The sequence below is a fragment of the Pteronotus mesoamericanus genome, unplaced genomic scaffold (assembly GCF_021234165.1).
Source record: "Pteronotus mesoamericanus isolate MK-2021 breed Mesoamerican mustached bat unplaced genomic scaffold, CSHL_Meso_final scaffold_651, whole genome shotgun sequence".
In the NCBI taxonomy this organism is placed as follows: domain Eukaryota; kingdom Metazoa; phylum Chordata; class Mammalia; order Chiroptera; family Mormoopidae; genus Pteronotus; species Pteronotus mesoamericanus.
Window position 1 is genome coordinate 29992398 of NW_026555325.1, and position 22552 is coordinate 30014949.

At 38.9% G+C, this 22552-nt stretch overlaps 1 protein-coding gene across 2 annotated transcripts in view; it reads left to right on the forward strand.

Annotated features, from left to right (window-relative positions):
- Positions 1–22552, forward strand: part of CERS6 (ceramide synthase 6) — a 291055-nt gene that overhangs the window by 95745 nt on the left and 172758 nt on the right. For both annotated transcript variants that reach the window (XM_054562522.1, XM_054562523.1), the window contains exon 3: positions 11367–11497. In XM_054562522.1, the coding sequence (XP_054418497.1) occupies positions 11367–11497 (131 nt within the window). The remainder of the gene's footprint in view (positions 1–11366; positions 11498–22552) is intronic.

Below are 22552 nucleotides of genomic sequence, written 5' to 3' on the forward strand. Positions count from 1 at the left end.
TATACAATTAAAGCAGAAGCCTCACGTTTGAAATAGAAAGGCAGCAAAAGTTGTAACTGTTTTTCCTTGAATTCTTTGTAGTTCTCCAGTGTTATTTGTGATATAAGAAAGTAATAGGTTGACAGGGATAGAAGTAGCAGGACTTGGAGAGTTGGAACATGTGTATGTGTGTTTGAGGGATTATTTAGCATCCTTCCCTTGACCATGGTTCCAGGTCAAGGATATATACAGGGGTTGGCAAAAGCAGGTTTACAGCTGCTCACATGGAAGAATATGCAGGTTATGATTATTACAGTAGCTTTATTAACTCAAAGGAATGTCACAGTGGCACAGTGCACTTAGGGACAATCTTGTAAGTGTTCAAGTTACTGGCCTTCATTACAAAACAATAATATGAAATAACAACAACAATAATAATAAGATAAATAATATAAATAAAAATACAATGATTAATAATAATACAAGAATAAACTTTGTGTTTCATGTACTCACAACTGTGAAACTACTTTTGCCTACCAATGTGTGTGTGTGTGTGTGTGTCTATATACTTTTGGGACCCTCCAGCTGTATTCCAACAATTTCATTTTTCTAATCAAATCGATTCTTGAATCTTGAGGGAAGATTGTATATGTCAGCTACAAAACCAGCTTGAGTGATCCAGAGAAATCATATCACAATCCACTTTTGCTATGTTACTCTTTTAATTTAACTCCCTATAATTTATTCTCTCTCATTTACCCCTTATTCCTACCCCATTTTTCCTTTTTACTTCCTTTTTCCCCTCTTAGTACTGGTTATGATTACTAAAATTGACCTAGGTATTTCTGGTATAAAAATCTCTATAAGTCAGCATTCTTTATTTCTTTTCATTGAAATATTTAAAAAGGAAAAAATCCTATAAAGTACAATTAAGAAGCACAACTAAAAATATACACACAGACAAAAAAGAAGGAAAATCTCCCAATCTTTATTTTTGGCAAACTAGGGGATACATATCTTTAGATTTCAAAATACACATAAAAGTTAAGAAGCAGCAGTTGGGGTTGAGCAGACGCCAAGTAGCAGGAAGTGAAAAGCGTGAAGTGTGGAAAGAGGGCCCAGTGAGGGTAGATTTTGGTAAAATCAGCAACGTGTTTTTTTGCTACTCTAGGCACAGGAACTGGTGAGCAAGGCTGGCAGATGTCAGGTGGACTCCCTTTAATTCAGAGAGGTGCAAGAAGTGCACAGAAAGCCATGTGGATGGCACTTTTTTGGGAGTTAGTCTACCTTGGTGGCAGCTAAACTGCAACAGCACTCTCCCTGCTCCTCGCTCTGCTGGGAACTAGTCAAAAAAATCCAACTCCCTCAATGATGAGTAATGAATGGAATGAAGAAGGAATGCACATCAAAGACAAGAAGAATGTGTAGCAGTGCTTATGAACAAAGTTTGGCACTAGAAAAATGAGGCCAGAGGGCACACGAAAATTGTGATCAAACTCTTACCATAAATTTAAAAAGATAAGCAATAACTCTTTGAAGGGAGACCACAAAAAAAAAAAAAGAAATACAACACCTAGAGCAAAAAATGCTTAGATCCAAAAAAGAGATGCAATGTGAGCTTGTAGGTTCAAAAAAAGTACTAAAACTATCACAGAAATGAAATAAAATTGGAGGAACACAGGAAATGCTAGACACTGCAGAAAACTCAACAAGAAACATAGGAGACAGAAATAATACAACTGATTTAAATCAAACAAAAAAGAGCTAAGAATAATTAGATGCATAGACCAAGCAGGTACAGCATCTGCATAATTGAAACCCCTTAAGAAAAAGCAAAGTAGAATAAATATTGAAAGCTATAATTCAAGAAAATTATCCTAAAATAAATGAAGATTTATTTAATATGTTAATGAAAATGCCTTAAAAATGGGCCCAAGAAGGTTAACACTAAAACTTACATTATTAAAATTAGTAGACTTGAAAAATAAAAGAATAATTCTTTAATCAGCCAAACAAAAAATCACATCACTTACTTAGGGGAAGAATATCAGCATGACTTAATCTTCTCTATAGCAATATTCAACAGAACAGCATTTTTCAAAGAAAATATGAAGTAAGAATTTTAAATTTAGACCAACTATTTCTACTGCGTAAAGGCTAAAGACAGATTTGAACATGCAAAAATGGAGGGGAATTGTTCCCATGAGGTCTTTTTGAAGAAACTATTATGATCATTAATTTCAGCTGACCAATAGATGGCTGGGAGTGTTAATTTAGAATACATTTAAACTTTAGAACTAAGAAGGAAATGTGAGGATTAGGACAACAGAGCAGGCAGGATAGGAGGTGAACATTATTTGCTCTCAGGAGGTAGAAATGATACAGCAGTAACTGTGAGGGGAAGAGGAAAGAAGGTGGGAGGCAGAGTAAATTCTCTAATTGCCGATCTCTAGTCGCAGGGAGTCAAAGCATATCAGTTTAAGCAACCAAATCAAGAAATGGAAGTACAAGCATATCTAACAATAAACTCTAAGAGAGAGACAATTAATGACTAATGTGGGTGGGAAAGGGAGACAAAATACACAAATTTTAAGTATTCTTCATAGGAAATTATTATTAACTGAAAACAAATAGAAGAGTATTATGATCATATGAATAGTCATTAGAACAAAATTACCCACAAAAAGGAAGGAAAATAAAACAAACTATATTTGGCTTGTTAAAATTTTTTAAATGTAGCTATCAAAATAGAAAGCATACCGTAAATGAGGGAACTGTGAACAAACTTACCAGTTATAGCGATACATATAAATGGTCTGACTCCTCTAATAAAAATAATTCAGGTTTGGGTCACAGAGCTTATAAAAGATACCTTAACATAAAGTAATTACAAATAGTGAAAATAAGAGTATGAGTAAAGGTATGTGGGCAAATATAAATAATAGAAAGAAGGGTTTCTATTTTTATATAAAAGTGGAATTAAGGCCAGGAAAATTAAATGAAATGAAGAGTTAGCTTTTCATTGCTACAGAATACAATTCAAAATGAAGATAAAATATTTATAAATATACATGCATATCAGTGTATCCATACACTCATAAAAAAGAATGGAAAAAGAAATAATAGAAATTTTAATTCGCCTTTGAGTTATGACAGATCAAGTGAATAAAATATAAAACAGAGGTTGTGGGTTCCACCCGCAGCTGGGGTGTGTATGGGGGGCAGCCAGTCAGTGTTTCTCTTTCCCCCCACCCCCACTCCCTTTGTCGCCCACTCTCCCTCTTTCTTCCCCTTCCTCTCTCTCTAAAATTAAAAAAAAATTCCTCAAGTGAGGCTTAAAAAAGAAAAAAAATAAAGACTAAATTTACAACATAATAATGAACATAATAATCAATAATCACAGACATAGAGGAAAATAAAAAAAGATATATGTTAATGACATGGCAATTAAAAATAAAAACTTGGATAAAATGGAAATTATTCTAGGAAACTCTTAATTTAACAACTATAATTTACATGGTTTGTGTGTGTGTACAAATCAAAGAGCTAAACTGCAAAAATGTACCAGATTCAGATGCTCTCAGAAGAAAAATCTAACCCACTCTAAAGAGCAGAAAATTTCAATGCTATTTTAAATGATACCAAAGCATAGAATGTGAAGAAAACCATCCAAATCTTTTTATGTAGCAATAAAACATTAATACCAAAGTCTGACAAAGATTTCACCAAAAAAAAAAAAATAATAAGACTAGAGGCCATTGTACTTATTAATATTGATGAAAAACCCAAAATAAAAATTAGCAGACAGAACGCAGCAGCACATTAAAAGAATTATTCATCGTCATCAAATAGGGGTTATTCGAGAATGCAAGGCCTTCTTTTTCTGAATTCAATATTACAACTCTATTTAGTCCTGGCTGGGTGGCTCAGTTGATTGGACCATCCTCCCATACACCAAGAGGTTTTGGATTCGATTCCCCATCACAGTATATACCTCGGTTGTGGGTTCCATCCCCACCTGAGGAGTGTGTCAGAGGCAACCGATCAATATTTTTCTCTCACATTGATGTTTCTCTTTCTCCCTCTGTATTCCTCTCTCTCTAAAATCAATAAGCATATCCTTGGGTGAGGATTTAAGAAAATCTATTTATATAATTTATCATATTAATTATAGTAATCTAAGGAGAAAAAGTGCATGATCATCTTCATGGATCTTGAAACCTAATATAGTTTTGACTCAAAATTATCTAACTAGGGAGAGATTGTTTCCTTTACATGACATATACATTTTGTTTTTCAAGGGGACAACAAAATTAAAACAATCTTTAATGGTATTCCCATAGAAAACACAGTCACAGGGCAAATAACTCAGTTTTTTCTCATGTCATTGAGGATTGAGAAATCCCAATAGTCTTTGTAGACTAAGCAGTAGTTTTGCTGGATGTTGCCATTACTCAGAAAGAGCATCTATTTACATATTCAAACCAGTAGTTCCTATTGCACATATTAACGATATTTGCCATCTAGCACCCTAAATGTATGGTACCTCAACAAGTAAATTAAAGAATTCCATGTGGCATGAAACCATTTCAGTTTGAATTAACGTCCCTTAAAAAGCACATTTTTATAAGTTTTAATAAATACAATAAGAACAGCTGGCATTTTACTAAAATACTGAATTTAGGCCTGGAGTTTATTCCGTGAACAGTTTCCTTTTCATTTCCTTTCTGTTTTGGGTACATTTGCTCAAGTATTTGCTCTATGAAGTGAACTCTTTCATAGATACCATGTAAAAACTATATTAATACGTGCCTCATTACACAAGTGGCTGGAAGAACTGGATCACATAATTAACTGAAAAGTAACGTAGGGTGCTGGGGGAAGGGGGTTTAAGGGAACTAAATGGTAATGGAGAAAATACAATAAAGATTAAATGTAAAAAAATAACTTAGGAAACTACTCCACTTTCCATAAGACAGATGCTGAGGAAAAGCAAAGAAATATCTTTTTATAAAGAACTCCTACTAGAAATTTTATAAATATACATGCAGCAAACATATTTGCCCCACCAGTAGGTTTTCAGGAAGTCTGGCTGGGATAATGCTATCACTATAGACAAATATCAATAACAGAATTAATGTTTCCACTGGTGTAAAAGATTTTTGCTTGAAAAATAACCATAATCTCAAATTACATTATAATTTAGACGTTGCACAATTTAAAAAGGAAGAAAGGGAACTTCCGGTCAGATGGCGGCATAGACAGACATGGCTCACCTCTTCGCACGACCACATCAAAATTACAACTCGGCTATAGAACAAACGTCACTCGGAACTGCCAGAAATTGAGTTGAATGAAAGTCTGACACTACGGAATTAAAGAAATCACATCCACCCAGACTGGTAGGAGGGGTGCAGACACAAAACGGGCTGGTCCCACACCCATGTGTGGTGGATAAAATTGAGGAGGGATATCTTAGGATCAAGGAGTCCCAGCCCCACACCAGGCCCCCCAGCCCAGGGTTCCAGTGCCAGGATGATAAGTCCCCTAAACTTCTGGTTGCAAAAACCAGCAGGAATTGAGTCAGTAGAAGAAAGTTCTGGAGCCCCAAGCAGTTCCTCTTAAAGAACCTGCACACAGACTCACCCACTCAGACTCACTCTGTCTGAGCTCTAGCAGTGGGGTAGCAGCTTGAAAGGCACAGTGGCATAAAGGGAGGAACTGAAGTGTCTGGCATCAAGGTCAGCAGAGGCCATTGTTCCTTTTCTAAACCCTTCACCAACAGAGCCACTGAGCTGGCAAGCTGGTGACATATCTGAGACTTCCATCGACCTAGCTAACACTGTTCGATGTGCCTTGGAAATGCCCAGAGACTTCCCCCACCCAACTCACAGACCCACCCAAGCTGCTTTTCCATATGAATGGCTTGTCTTGGCTCATGCTGCACAACTTCCTAAATCTTCTCAGACAAGCAACAGATGGCCTCAGTGAGCCCCTGGCCCAGTACTAGCAGCAGCCAGCGTCGATTTGCAGCTTGGCTTCGCCTGAGAATCTTCAAGCCCAGCACAAGTACCAGCCATCTCAGATTGCTTGATAGCTCAGGCAGTGTGGCCTGGGCAAAACACAGGTGGGGTCTGATCTTGGCCTGCAATAGCCAGGAAACTCTAGAGCCAGTGCACCCCCTGGACAGCTACATACCACTTTCGAGCTGTAGAGCCCCTGCCGAGCTAATCCTCCATGGAGGGCAGAGGTTGGTGGTAAGTGAATGCCAGTCCTTGCAGCTGAATGGCACGGGTAAACCCCTCTCATTGATCTGCCAACAGCAACCAAGGTTCAACTACAAGAGGAGGGTGTACTCAGCCCACACAAAGGGTGAACCTCGAGTATCCAGTGTGGGTGATAAGGAAGGCTGTGCCACTGGGACTATACAGGACACCTACTACATTGGGCCACACTTCAAGGCACAGAATAAAAGCAGTTCCACCTAATACATAGAAACAGAGGGAGGCTGCCAAAATGAGGAGACAAAGAAACACGGCCCAAAATAAAGGAGAGATTTTTCTGAAGACTCACTCTGAAAACTCCAGAAAAAGAGCTAACCAAAATAGGTAAGTGATCTATCAGATGCTGAAGCCAACACACTGGTTATAAGGACGCTCAAGGAATTTAGTGAAGACCTCAGCAGCATAAAAAAGATCCAGTCAGAAATGAAGGATACACTAATTGAAATAAAGATCAATGTACAGGGAAACAACAGTAGAGTGGATAAAGCTAAGAATCAAATCAATGATATGGGACATAAGGAAGCAAAAAAGAACAATCAGAACAAGAAGAGGAAAAAAGAATCCAGAAAAATGAGGATAGTAAAGCAGCCCCTGGAACAACTTCAAGAGACCCAACATTCACATTATAGAAGTGTCAGGAAGAGAAGAGAAAGCAAGAAATTGAAGCACTACCTAAAAAAATAGTGAAAGAAAAATTCCCTAATTTGGTGAAGGAAATAAACGTGCAACTCCAGGAAGCACAGAGTCCCAGTTATGATGGACATAAAGAGGCCCACTCCAAGACACATCATAATGAAAAGGCCAAAGGTTAATGATAGAGATTCTTAAAAGCAGCAAGAGAAGTTAGTTACCAGATGGTTGCCAAATGGGAGGGGAGAGGAAGAGAATGGGTAAGAGGTGAGGGGATTAAAAATACAAATAGGTAGTTACAGAATAGCCATGGGGATGTAAAGTACAGTATAGGAAGTGGAGTAGCCAAAGAACTTATATGCATGACCCATGGGCATGAACAAGGGGTGGGGGTTGCCTGAGGGAATGGGGTGTGCTGGGTGGAGGAGGGGCAAAGGGGGGGAAATCAGAACAACTGTAATAGCATAGTCAATAAAATATAATTTTAAAAAAATAAGTAAATGAGGAGAGTAAAAAAAATGGAAAGGAAGAAAGATACCTTTTCTTTAAGCCTCATTTGGAAAGTAAGAATAGCCACCAGTCCCCAGGTGTGAATAAGCTGGCTCAATGATAACACTTGGTCACAATTCAAAATAGAAATATTGAGACCTTTCTGGAAAAGTACTACATAATGAAAAAAAGAGAGAGACAAAAAACAATCTGTAGTAGCATTCCTTCGTGTGCAAAGTCAGCAGAAAAAGGTTATCGGTAATGTTGACAGTTTTCTCATTAAGCAAGAGGCCAAATATGGGCCTGGTATACAAATGTATGTATCATCAAGATTTTTTAAAATTTATTTTTACTGTTTTTTTCCATTACCATTTATCCCCCTCATACCTTCTTCCACCTCTACCCAACCCTCTCTGCCCCGCGTTCACCGCACTGTTGTCCGCGTCCACGAGTCCTTTTTTTTTTGCTTGGTTTCTGTATCCCCTCACTGCCCCCCTCCCCCAGAGCTGTCAGCGTGCTCGCTGTTTATGCTCTTTCTGAACTGATCTTAACGATAAATACATTTGTGTATCAGTCCCAGATCTGGCCTCTTGCTTAATGAGAAACAAATGGGCATTCCCACTGAAGTCTGGAACAGATAGGGATGTTTATAATCACTGTTTTACATTGTGCTGAGTTTTATATTGAATTAGCAAACAGATATGAGAAAGAAAATAAAGGCTTAAAAATTAGAAGGGAGCAGATAAAGCTATGGCTGAGAAAATTTATTCATTCATTCAGGAAGTATTGATTCTCTACTGTATTCTAGGCACTGGTGAAAAAAGATACTAAAAATCCTTTTTGTTTGTAGAGCTAATAGTCTAGTAATATGCTAATATGTGAATATATATGAGGAAACCTAACAACAAACAACATGAAATGTTAGCATAAAGTCAGTAGGCGTATATACATGCAGACAACAAGCATTAAAAGATATAAGAAAATTCCTTATTTAGAACAGAACCAAAAAAGATAACATTCTCAGGAATAAATGTAACAAAGATGTGTAAGGTGTGTCAGGAAATTTCAAACACTATTAAACAACACAAAAAACATATTGAACAAAAATGTCAATTCACTCTATATTAATTTAAGAACTTATATAATCTCATTAAAAATACCAACAGATTTTCTTGTTTGACTATTTTTATATTTTGAAACTAGGCAAGCTAGTGCTTCCTTTGGCAGTACATATACTAAAATTGAAACTTGACAAGCTAACTCTAAAGTTCATATAGAAAAATAAATAAAGATTTCCAAGTAAACTCACTACATGTACCTGCACAAACAGAACAATGGAAGAATAGATCCAATTTCTCATGAGAAAAAAGATGAACAATGGTATTGTTCATCTGGGTAAGCCATTTGGAAAGAAAGTTAGAATCATACCTCCCTCTGCATACAGGATATATTCCAAATGCACTGAAGATTGAATTTAAAAAGCAAAACTATAAGTGTATTAGAATTAAAATTGTAAATGTGGGAGGATGTCTTGGACACTTGTAATAGGGACATCTTTTCTAATTTTGACCACATATTCAGAAGCTATGACAGAAACGATTGATGAATTCAAATATGTTTTTAAAAGAAACTTCTGCAAGTGAAAAAAAAACCCCAAAATACCATAAACTAATTATAAACTATGAATATTGGAATAGATGACATATTGGTACAAAGTATGCAGCCTGTGATACACACAAAGATTTAATTGAAGAAATTAAAGAATAATTGAAGAAATCCTACACATCAATGAAGAAAATACCTACAGGTCAAGAAAAAAAAGTGGACAATAGATATGAAAAGACTGTTCATAAAAATGAAATACAGATGCTTTATAAAATACATGAAAAGGTGCTTCTGATAAGAGGAATCAAATTTAAAATTATACAATGACACTACTTTTTATATATTAAACTGGAAAAAATTGAAGTGTGATAATCCATTCTGTTGATGAGGCTTTGGGAAATGAGCACTGTTGCTTGTGTGAGAGTGTTAGTTGCTGAAATTATTAATGAGGGTGATTTTTAAATATCTAAATACATTGCAAATGCGTAGGCCTTTTGATCTCCAACATTCACTTCCAGGAATTTATATCCATGTATAAAATGGCCTGTATAAAATGACCCATGGCATGGTTATTTATTGCAGCATTGTTTATAGTAGCGGAAGTCTGGAAGCTAACTCAGTGTCCATTCATAGGGGAGTGGATAAGTAAATTATGGCATATTCTTATAGTTTTTCAAAAGAGAGAGGGCATTCTTTACAGTTTATGATGGAAATACTCCAAGACACATTGTAAAGTGAAAAACCCAAAGTCCAGAATGATGTATGTGGTATGCAACCATTTATGTGACAAGAGGGGTTATAAGAATACATGTTTAAATTTGCTTACATTAGCATAAAATAACTCTGGAAAGAATCTGATTTAATAACTGGTTACCTGGTAAGAAGGGGAAAGTAGGAACTGAGTAGGAACAAATTAGCAAAGTGAAACATTGGATAATTTTTAATTTGCAAACCATGTGAATGTTTTACCTAGTCAATAAACTTAGGAAATAAATTGAAATGAAAAATGAATTCCCCTAGGAAACTGGTATATCCAAGGTATATTGCAGACTGTAAATTTTCTCTCTCCTGTATTTTTTAATTGAGAGACATGAAAGGAGAGTGTAGATGGTGTCATGACTACTAATAAAAACACCTCAAAGTGCACACCTTACTGAAATTTGGCAAATAACTTTTACAGACACAAGCTCAGCACATTTTATAACCCTAGTCATAACATGGAGGCCATTGGCTATGTTTCCTGTGGGTCTGACACCTTGAATTGATTGAGATGCTGTAAAAGGTGTCATATGAACATTCTACCCTTATAACTTGAAAGCTGAAAGCTGGTCAGCCTGCCTTCCCGATTTTTGGTTATTTCCTCTGATCATTAACAGATCCTTAATATAAAAACAAAGGTAGAATAGATAAAGAATAGACCTGACTTGGTTTAGTTGTGTTGCATAACAGTTCACCGTCACATACTTTTCGGCACGGTATTCTCTAAGGTATTGAAGGAAAGGGGAGAACTAACATCTGCTAAGTTTCACATACATTTTAAAATTTGGTCCTCACCACCATCCCATTTAGGTGGGTAATAACCCTTTTTTAAAGAAAAAACAGGTTAGAAAACTGAGGCTCAAAGAGGTAGCTTCCTAGAGTGAGGACTTGAACCTACGCCTGTCATCTCCTAATGTTACAGAAATTTGTGAGAGATGGAACAATTATTCTCACATGTCGAGCATAAATTGTGTCTCTTTTCCACTTCACCAAGTTTGTGTCTTCAAGTAGTGCACAGTCCTTGTAAAAGGTCTGATGGGGATCTGGTTAAAAGAAATGACCAGGAAAAGGAATAGAGGAGGAAAGTATGAAGAGCAGAGTAGAGGGGAGAGAGAGGAGGGAGAACGAGAAAACATTTTGTAGTGGAATTGGTACCTTAGGCTAAGGTCAGGTATTTTGGGATTATTCCAGGCTTTTTATTATCCTGATATGTGATAATTTGGTATAACATTCTTTTCCCCCGAGAAATAAAAATATTGAAATGATGTCTCTGCAAATTCACCTAAGGTGGCCTTTACCTCTGTGTTGCAGAGAACTTTGTTGATGAACTTCATTTTGAAACGGCTTTCCCTGCAGGCTAATGGAGCTGACTCGGCCATTTGGCTGTCCCGTTGAATCTCTGGGGCTGATAAGAAGTGCAAGTGTGAGAGCAGGATTCATATTTTTCAATGTTGTTTCACAATGAATAACTTTTCTTGTCCTAACTGGTTATTTACATTACGTCTTCAATGGTAAATGTAGAAATCTCAGTACAGGTAATAAATACAGGAGAAAACAACCTCAAGGCAGATCTGTTTATGGTGAAGATGAAAACGATTTTCCTGGTACCTTGTTTCATAGCATCCTGATGAAAAGAGATTGGAGGGCCTGTCCAAACAGCTGGACTGGGATGTTCGCAGCATTCAACGCTGGTTTCGACAAAGACGCAACCAGGAGAAGCCAAGCACACTGAAGAGGTTCTGTGAGAGCATGTAAGTTGCTGTGTTTCTTTTTGAAAGAAAAATCTGTGTAGTATCTCACACCATCCTTGAGGTGAAAAATAAAGGCTTTGTACAGCTCCAGCAGCCTCTAAAATAGCCTGCTGTGTGGTGGAAAAATAGTCCGCAACAAACTGGGGGAATACTTGGTACCAATTTGTGATTTCCACTTTGGATGCAGGAAATGAAGTTGGTTTCTGCATGGAGTTCCTACAAAGCAGGCCTCATACAGGGCATCCATTGGTATTTTCAATCAGCCACCTTTGAAAGACAGCATTAAAAGTAATTGCATTTATAGTTGGAATTTTAATAGAGCGGACTTTGTCATGATGTTCTTTCCCCTGATAAACACTGAGAGACTAGGATATATTATTAGAAGATCATGCTCATGGCCTATATTCCTGGAGATTTAAGAAATTCCTGTATTATGTTCCTGGGTGAGTTTAATAAAGCATTGCTTTAAGGTGGGAGATGGAACGAAAGTCTCTTCTATTTCTGAAATATGAACTTTATGGTGTGTAAATTATATATCAATGAAGCTTTTCAAAAATCATAGAAGACCCACAGAGAACTCTTCTAGCACAGTGATATTTGGAAGTAGTGATACCCAATACCCTTACCTATAGGCAAGTTAGAGAGAGGAACGCTGGAGCCCTGAGCACATCCCCGGCCCCCGCCCCTCCCACAAGCGGACTATTCGGCCTCGTGGCTTTGCTTGGTTTTCATCCTCTGGGACACAACTGCGCCTTTGTCTAACGGTTCTTTCCTTTGGGAGCTATTTCCTGACACCTGGTCATTTAACAATAATGCTGTCACTGTAGCTCCCTCTGTTGCAGTTAAAGTAACATTTTCGGGTTTAGCTTTCAGTTATGTCCAAAACTATTTAAGCAATTGCAATCTAAACTTTAGAGGGAAACCTACGCTTATAAAAGAATGAGTGAGAAGCAGAAAGATATCGTTACTCCTAGGACTGGGTAAACATGAGGAGCATAAATAGGGTCTCCAGGAGGTCAGAATATTTATGAAATGTGGAAAAACAACCTAGTAGATACAAACTGCCAAGTCTTTCCTATAATCGAAGTCAGTGGCAGTTTATGGAGGAAGGATTTATGCATCTGGGCTCCTGCTCAGAAGCTGACTTGCTTCCTGCCTGGTCCTGCCACACACACAAAGGGCCTGGGCTCCGTCCTTGAGCTGCAGGTGTAAGTAGGAGTGAAGTGGGGTCTCAGCACATGCCCACGTGCTGAAGCTCATGCACCATCTGCTCCAGCTCCAACTAACTTCCTTGGTAACTGAGTGCCAGCCCTTTCTCTATTATGCTTAGTCTACACCAGTTTGTGGAGGAATCAATCACCTGGATCTTGTTAAAGTGCTTATTCTGATTCAGTCGTTCTGGGGTGGCAGCTGAGATTGCATTTTTAACCAGTTTCTAGGCCATGCTGCTGGTCCATGGACCACACTTTGAATGGCAAAGATGAACACTATACCAATGACTATGTTTTTTCCCTGAATTCACCTTTCTTGATCTGCATACCACAATGACCAGGATGATCACAGTTACAATTAGTTAAAACTATTTCTAAATGATTACTAGAGGCATGGCAATGGGAAGGCACAATAGGGGTGAGGTAGGTGCATACAAGTATTGATTATGATCCCTTCCTTGAGGAAGCTTATTAGAATAATGTCAGGTAAGACGTAATATCTGAATATGTGAGGGTCAATGAACATATTAAAAAATAACCAGATAGGTGTGCTAAACGATTGGTATGCACAGTCAGTAACTAAAGATTAAAGGATACGGATCAGTTATGGGTTAGAGCACGTACAAGGGTAGCTGGGACTAGAACTGAGTCATTGACAATGACCTTTGACCTCTCTGTAGCAATAGACTGTGTTGATGAACTTTGTTTTGAAACCCTTGCCCTCTGGGTTGCTGCTAGATTCTCCTGCCTTTCTGAGGGCTTTTGTTTGCATCACTTATTCTGTATTTTCTCTATGGTCTTTAATGGGCTACTTCTCCAGAGTCAGTCTTCACCCTTTTATTTCCCTCATTCTACCGCCCATCTTTTGTGTAGACAGTTATTCTTCTCACCAACTTCCTCCAAAACCATGTGTCCAGTGCAAATGCTTGTTCTGAGGCATCTCCAATTGGCAGCTCCGATTAGCTTCTACTCCTGACTCTCTTTGGCTCCTATGGTTTGTATGTCTCCATCCTGTTACGGACTGGAAATAAACCACGCAGCCCCTGAGATTCGTTAGTTCTCTGTAAAGCCACTGTTGTGGCCCCGGTCCTAATGGCTCTCGTTGGTCTCACTATTTATCTCCTGCTCATATATATTTTATTGGCTCAAAAAAAATTACATTTTCCTAAAATACTATTATCTCCATCGTCTGCTGCTTTAAAACCTTAATGATTTTTCTACAACGAGAGGATCAATGTTAGGCTCCTTAGCCTCATGGCTAGAGTCTGACCTTTTGATATCAGTGCCCCAAATGATCCCTTCCTTCTAGAGGGCTGTGCTTCCACTATCTATACTTCATTCATTCCTGCCTTGGTTTGCGCTACGTCCCTGATCTGGAACACCTACATTCCTCTGCCCTGCCCATGTGTCCCACGTCCATTCTTCAAACCCTAGGTCCTCAGGAATGTGGCGTGACTGTTGGGTCTGGAGTAAGCACTACATCTACTGAATTCTTAGGGCCCTTATTGTAAGTGCTAGTAATTTAATACCGAATCATGCGTTTTCTCCTTTGGTTATCTTTTCTTAGGTTGTCTGTATAGTTTCACCCTAATTATATCATACATGCTCCTCCCGGGGCACAAGAACATCATCTTGTTTTTCTTGCATTTTTCTCAGTCTTTACCGCAACATATAGACTCTGCTGAATAAATATTTGTCAAATGACTTTATGTTAAGATGATGATGTTTTGGAAAGATTTGCTGATCTAAGTTGGCATCCTGCCCCCTGCAAATGAAGTGTCTAACATACAATGACTTAGCCTAAAATTCAACTGGGAAAATTCCTCAACTGTAGAAAGCTCCAAGCCAGTTTCAAAAGTAGAAATCAGGGGGAAGAATAAGATTGCAAAGGAGCATGTTAAAACAATACCACGAAGAATAAAGCAGAATTATATTGGTCTGTGTGTGCATGCACGTATATTACAGTTATTTGGTCATCAGTTTAAACACTGATCTGGGAAATCCATTCTTAACCAGGGAAGCACTTCGTAATAACCTGGTAAGCTTTTCAAAGTGCACATGCCTAGGGATGCTGGTCCAAACAAACCCGGGATGTTTGATTAAGTGTGGGGACTCGGGTGCAGTCCGGACACGCATATCTTGGAAGAAATACCCTGAATACTGATGATGCACATCCCTGGGTAAGAGGCACTAATCTCTGAGAAGAGATGAGTGTTGTTAAAAATACTAAAAAGGCAATACGACAAATGGCAAATTAGGAGCTTATAGATCTAGGGCTCCAATGTAAAGATTTTATGGTTTTCCTGTTATGTAACTTACTATTTTAGAAAACACAGAATCCCTTCAGGGGAATTGTATTTCATCTTTCAGCAGCGTAGAATGCACCCGGATGCATGCCAGACAGTGCTTGTAACCATCTGCTGGCATGTCCAATGCGGGGCATGCCCACTTAATGCAGAAGGTCTACGTAGAAGAAGTCATTCAAGTAATGTGTTGAAACATTGATGTGATACATTTTTTTATTCACGTTGTTGTCAGTCATTTACAGCTGTGCTCATTTTGATGACTGTCTCCTCCAGAAACATTTCAATCTGTATTGAAAACGGAGATAGAAATTTTCAGAAGGAAGTAAAGAATTTATAAAAATGAGATGTCATGTGAGATGTTTTAGGAGAAACTGGTTCTGAATGGGAGCCCTTGAGCTACAGGAATCATGCTATGGGGCTGCTGAAACTTTGCCTTCCTCCTCTAACAACTGGATCAGGATAACATAAAAATAAATATCTATAATAAAAATATCTGCAGGACACATGAAGAGGCAGAGATAAGTTTTCAGAATAAGTGGCTTTCCTTTAATTCATGCCCTACCTATGCACATTATTTTTGAATATTGTTCAGTAGGTTTAATAGCACACATCTAGAAGTAAATAATATATATCAGTTTCACTTAAGCAGTCTCCAGTTGACTGGACAGATAAATCTCCCATATGATAACCTGGAAATATAGAAGGAGTATTTGAACTTCACAGAGTAGTAGTAATTTATTAGGGTTGAAGTTGGCTCCATATGGAGCCTTGCTGTAGGATAAGAACCCAAGATTATCTTTTGTTTAGAAATTGCATTTTAGAATTGATGCTCATTAAAATTATCCCTAAATGCTGTTGTATCTGGATGCTTCTGTTCTGGGAAAATCTGGGAACCTTTTGAAATTGTGACTTTACTTCTGCAAAGAAGCCCTCTGAGCTTAATTTGTGATAACTCAGCACTGAGATAAGAGTGGTTTAACCACTTGCCTTTATGCCACCAACTTGGTCACTGTTTTTATTTGGGAGATTTTTTCCTCAGACAAATCAGCAATACTGTCTTGTGACCTCAGTAAGAAAGTGGAGCCTAGCAATTGAGGGTCAAAAAGATCAGGGTTGTACAGGAAACAAACAGCTGAATCTCATATTTATTTCAGGTCAGTCTTTGATCTGAGGAAATTGTGTGTTGAACATATTCAGCAGGTTTATATAACCCAGCCACCTGTTTGCAAAAAGAAAGAAAGAAAGGAAGGAAGGAAGGAAGGAAAGAAGGAAGGAAGGAAGGAAGGAAGGGAGGGGGGAAGGAAGGAGGGAGAGAGAGGGAAGGAGGGAGGGAGTGAGGAAGGAAGAAAGGAACAGAGAAAATAAAAGAAAAACCTGAATATTTATAAACTTAAAATCTTCCATATACACTCTATACACACTCTAGTGATAGACAAAATTTGCCAAAGAGAAAATTCAGTTTTGATTATTTTTTCCATTCATCATGATGTGAGCATCTTTTACAAAGTTAACTATCGAAGTTCTCCTGGAGATTGATACAATTTTAGAATGAGAGAATGAAAAAGTATTATTGTCTTGAAAAATGGCATCTTCACTTTTTTCAGTCCTAGGATACATGATCAGCAATGTGCTGGTGCAAATCGTGAGTCTGGAAAAATAATAATGACAACATTGGAGGACAACCTTAGTTTTGAATAGAATAGGGTTGAATTGTTTTGTTGTTGTTGTGAAGGTGGTGATTATTTTTCATTAATAGAAAATAGTCTCTAGATTGGTGAAGAATTTCCGTCATCCAAGGGACGTCATCCATAGTTATTGGCCTTGTTATTGTTCAGATTTGGTTGAGAGAGTGAATGTCTTGGGGTTCAAGACTAGTCTTGACTATTTTAACTGGTTTTAAATTAGAAGGTTGTATTCAGCTCCATTTTAACTTGAGAGCAGGGCTCAGCAAACTATTCCCATAAATGGCCAGAAAGTAAATATTAGGCCACACAAACCTTGTCACAATGACAACTCTGCTGTTGTAGCACAAAAATAGCCCTAGACAATGCAAATGTGCATGGCTGGGTTCCAATAAAACTTTATTTATGGACACTGGAGTTTGAATTCATCATTTTCAAGTGTCATGTAGCATTATTCTTAAAATTTTTTTCAACCATTTAAAATTTTTAAAACTATTCTTAACTCATAGGCTGTACAAAAACAGATGGCCTGCTGGATTTGGCTGGCAAGCCACAGTTTGCTAAGTGCTTTAGGATTACAGTACTATTAACAGTTCTTTCAGAGTTTCAAGAAGGAGAATGTGGTCTTACAGTACCAGGCCCAGGAATCCATTGCTCAGAGTGTTGTCAAGTAATAGAATTAGGACAGTTCTGTAATCAGTATGCCCCATCTCTCATATTCCTGAGACATTGTGCAGTGTCATTTAGCTCAATCACACCCTCTTTGAAGTTGTTAGTATCCTTAAGGCAGTGTCACTTGCACTACAAAAATTCTGGAGATTGATGAACCTGACCATAGACAGTCTACTCTTTTGCCTTGAGTAAGCTTTTGAAACCTTTTCCCCTCTTTCTACTCCAGACCTACCATCTGTAGCAAGTGAACTCAGGTTTTTAATTAGATCGGGCCTCTCACATTCCTTGATGGCATGTGGCTAGGCCTTTAACTCATGGTACTGGCTAATTAAAGAAAACATATTTTTGCTAAAAATATCAGAGAGGCCATACTTTGGTCAAGCTGGCTGCATACTCAGTATTGTTCTTTAAATCCTCAATTTCTTAAGGCTCCATAGATAATTTTTCCAATAATTTTATTCAACATGGAGTTGGATCATGGTGAAAAAGACAGAGTATATGAGGAATAACTAAACTTATTAAGGCCTAATATTCTTATTTAATTCTTGTCTGCCATATTTTGAATCTGTATGCCATTTCTCTTTATTGTTTAATCTATTTTAAAAGTTACTTATTTCTGATTTAGAAAAAAATCATGAAAATCATTATAAGCAACTTTGATTATAGGAGATATATAAAAGTACACTTAATGTTTATAAAATTTGGATAAAAACCCTCCAAAGCCTACCATGCAGAAATTATACTTTAACTTTTACTACTTGTATAGGATTGTAGTCTACATATGTGCCACACAAATACACATAATGCTGTGTATGTAAGTTTGGTGCCTGCCCTTCTTGAAATTTTTTCTTATAGAACCTGCTTCAGCAGAGTGTCTGAGGAAGACTAGAAACATTATGTGTTATGCTTTATCTTAACTATCCATAAGTCATTATTCCCTGAGTGGCAGTACAGTTAAGTTGTGCTATAATATGACATGTGCATTCCTAAAAAATTGCCACACCACACAAAATTGTACAACAAAACAAAACATCACATGGCTGATGAGAAAAGTGAGTCTGGACACAACACTCAGAAACATCAGTGACATTAAAAAGAGTTAGGGACCTAGTAAAAAATAGTAGCGTAGTTTTACTCACATTAAATTGTTAAAAAATACACTGTCATAAACAGGATACTTTCCTTGCAAAAGACCTAACTTTTGCTTGTAAGTTGCTGTTGGTGTATTAGTTTTCTAAAACTAATTATTCAAAATATTCAATACCACAGACGGGGTGGGTTAAACAACAGAAAGTTATTTCTCACAGTTCTGGAGGCTGGAAGTCCAAGGCTGATGTGTCACAGGGTCATTTCTCCTGAGGTCTTTATCATTGGCCACCTTCTCCCTGTCCTCACATGGTCTTTCCTCTGTGCACGCTCTCCCTTGATGCCCCTTCTTCTTTTATAAAGACATCAATCATATCAGACTAAGACCCCAAACCTAGAACCTCATTTAACCTCAGTTGCCTCCTTTTTAAAGGGCCTAATTTTGACCACAGTCACATTGGGGTTTAGGGCTTCAACATCCAAATGTTGGTAGGCAAACTCAGTCTATAACAATTTTGGAAGGGTAACAGCTCATAAATGGAGGAAGGTAAGATGATCTCAAATCAGAGAGAAAGTTGTGGCACAGGATAGGTGTGTCTCAGAGCACGTGTGAATTGAAGTAGTTTGGAGATATCTGAGGGGGGTGTGTGTTTGTTCTGTGTATTCCTGCTCTGCTCAGGTTAACTCAGTACAGTTTTCTGCCCTTACCTCGAGTTTCTGGCAGGTGAAATCATGCATAAGCAATTACAAAATTTGTGTTGTACTGACATAGCATTGGAAAACATTTGTGATTTCACAACATACCTTGCAGCAACACTACTGGAACAGGGGAGCAGTGTAGGGGATGAGCTCTGGAGCAGGTAGTCTGAATCCAGTCTTCTCTCTAATAAAATCCTGTGTGGTATTTGAGACATAAGTTTGGCCACCCTAAGCTTCAGTTTCTTTCTTTGTCAAATGTGCAGATAGTGCCTGCCCATAGGGTCATTGTGAAAACTAAATGAATTAACATATTTAAAATGTTTAGAAAGGTGTGTGGCACACACGGAGGTAGAGAACGTTAGCTACTCTCAACATCATCACATGGTCTGCTGTTAGTCAACTTGGTGTAACAAGAGGAGCAGCAGCAAGTAGCCAGTATTGTGTCAAAAGCATGTGCCCCTCAGAGGCAGCTCTGGTGTTTGTCATTTTGGGAGGAGAACTCCAAGGAGATGCAAGGAGAACAGATTCTCAATTTAGAGCAAAGCCCCCTTCTTCTGTGGAACCCCAGGGAGAGAGAATCCGTGTGAGTTCATAGGGCTGTCCACTTGGGCTTCACTTACACACCAGAAAAGATGCAAAACCTGTCTGCGTTCAGAGTGCCAGAGCCCTTGGCTTGCTGGTGTGTAGCGGCGAGATAGAAGTGGATGGGAAAAGGTGTCCTGCTTCAGCAGGGAGTAGTACCCGCTGTGCCTCCAGAAGCCAAGGCTTTTGAAGCACCACGTGAGAAATGTCAGAACACATAGTGAATGTCTTTGAACCCCAGAGACTTCAAATCTGCCGAGGCGATTCTGAGGAGGACACAGCTTGCCTCGGCCAGGAGGGAGAGGGGAGCAAAGCCGGGAGCCCAGCAGTGCCGGCTTTAGTAAAGCCACCTCTGCGAGAGCCAGGACAGTCTGATCAATTGCAGGAAGGGTCAGCATGACTTCTGGGTATAGGAGCTTGCTGTTCAGTGTATTCTTTCTTGGTTCCCTACTCTGTGCAGGTGAAGGGGCAAAGGAGGCAGTTGACCTGGAACAAATTTGAGGATGGGAATCAAACACGTGGTTTATGTTTCGGCTCAAGCTATGTTACCCTTAGCAAGTAATTTAACCTTGCTGGGTGCCAGGTCCTCTTCTGTAAAGGAGAAATAATTCCTACTTACAGGGTCATTTGGGGGATTAAAGGAGAGGGTTATGTATAATGTACATCTCTCCATTCGTAGGGCTGCAAAGTTGAACAAGCAACAATTTCTGACCTTGTGGGACTCACAGAGGCAGTTGATTCTTCTAATTGGGAAAGTTGTTCGATACTTAAGATAGGGAACTCTATAGCCTGTGACACTTAAGTGACATAGCTCCTTTCGAGGGCGTTTTCCTTATTACCCCAGCCACGGGGCTTTCTTGGTTTTATATCTTAATGTACCATCAGGAGAACTAATTGTAGATCATTGGGAAGGAAGCACATTGTGGCTTCCTCTTGGGAATCTGGTCTGGTTTGCCCTGTTTTTCTGTCCTTCTCTTTATTCTGCCTCCTGCTGTTTACAGGGGCAGGTGCCCTCTGCTTCCTCCTGGCTATTTACCTGTCTCTGAATAGCTTGTGGCGGCCCCATTCCTTGGCAAGGAGCAGACAGGAGGCTTCAAAAAATCCTCAATCATTACTAATTTGACTGTAATTGTCTTAAAAGTTGGTGTGATGCACATGAGTCCCGATGTTGGAAAACAGCTAGGAATTTGAGGGGTGACTATGTTTGTATGTAAGACGATGGTAGTAGGGGCCAGGCACTTGGACAGAGCAGCAGGAAGCCCAGCCACTTCCCCTTTGGGAAGATTTGAGCAGAAGCCAAGTGACTATTGGGAAAGCAGATCTTTGATGTTTATTTATAGGCCTCCCCAAATCTAAATTCTCAATGAGATGGGAAATTTAACTAAAAGCGACCAAGGCCTATTCCTTCCATTTTAAATGCAAGTTGATCTGCTGGCAGTGTCCACTGGCTGTCCTGATCTGAGAGAATTAAAATTGTAGAAAAGTGACTTTAAATTTGGACGGTTTCTTATTTTGCGTTATAGACTGGATTATAGACTATTGGATTATAGACTGGATTGACCCTCACAGCAGTTGCCAACTGATGAGAGTCTGTGTACTGGTCTTAGGGCTCAACTGTGTAGAAAGGTAATGAGACTGTTCTGCGAAGGGTATATTGTGAGTGAGGCGGTGGGGCACCGTGACACACAGGCCAAGGGTAGCAGCAGAATTGGCATGAAAGGTTAGTGTGCCAGTCTTGGCCATTTCACGTAATTCTTCAGCGTTCTGCTAATATCTGAACTCCCCACATTTAGCCACAGATGTAATGATGTTGTGTATTTTCATCTTACCTATGATTGTATAGCAGTAGGTTCTCTTGCAGATGTGATGGACACCTGATGCCGGTAGGAGAATTAGACCCTGAGCAGGGAGGGGAAAGGAGTGTTTACCGAGGTTACATTTTATTCTGGATACTGTAATGGGACCTTTATAGTTAATCCTTACAACCACACTCTGTGATATGTTATGTATTAAAAGCTTTTCTTACCCATGAAGAAACTGAAGCAAAGAGAAGTGCAGTAATGACCCAGTGCTGCACAGCTAGTAAGTGACAGAGTTGGAATTGGTACCCAGATGTGTCTTAACCTGGAGGCTTGTGTTATTTCAACTGCACAATGGTAGAGAAAGCTCAAGAACACCATATGTTCCCACATTCACAGCAAATATGGAAAGGGGGCACTTTGGTGTTTTATTGTACATCAGTCTCCTTTCTGTTTCCTGTTCCCCTGCAGTTTATGAGGGACTAGGATTCAATTCTAGTTGCTTCCTCCTTGGCACACTGACTGCACTTTTTGAGTCATTCTCTGCTAGTGCACTTGGAGACTTGCTATTTGCACTATTTGCCTGTCTCTCTGCTATTGAACTGTTCGAGGCCTTGACTGCTGGGAGACTCCTCTTCGCCTTTTCATCCCCACAGGTCAGTGCCGTGGCTGGTGCTCTGCCAGACCCCAATAAATGTCTACTGAATGAATCAATTATTTGGATTATAGACTGGATTGAACCTCCCGGGATGAGAGGACTGAATTCAATTAGAAGGACCTCAAGTTTATTGTCTTTGAAATAGTCCTAGGGAAGATTGAGTCCTAGGGGAGGGAGGAGGCAGAAAGGGCTTTCTGGAGGAGGTAACATTTTACTGAGGTTACTGCTGAATTCGTAAGGATGATTACACTGGCCAGAGAAAGAGAATGAGGTCCCCGCAGGCTCTCCAAGGGGAAATGCCTGAGGAGGATGGTGGGTTTGGGCCTGTTGCCAAGCTGAGACCTTGGGTGTTTCTTCCCA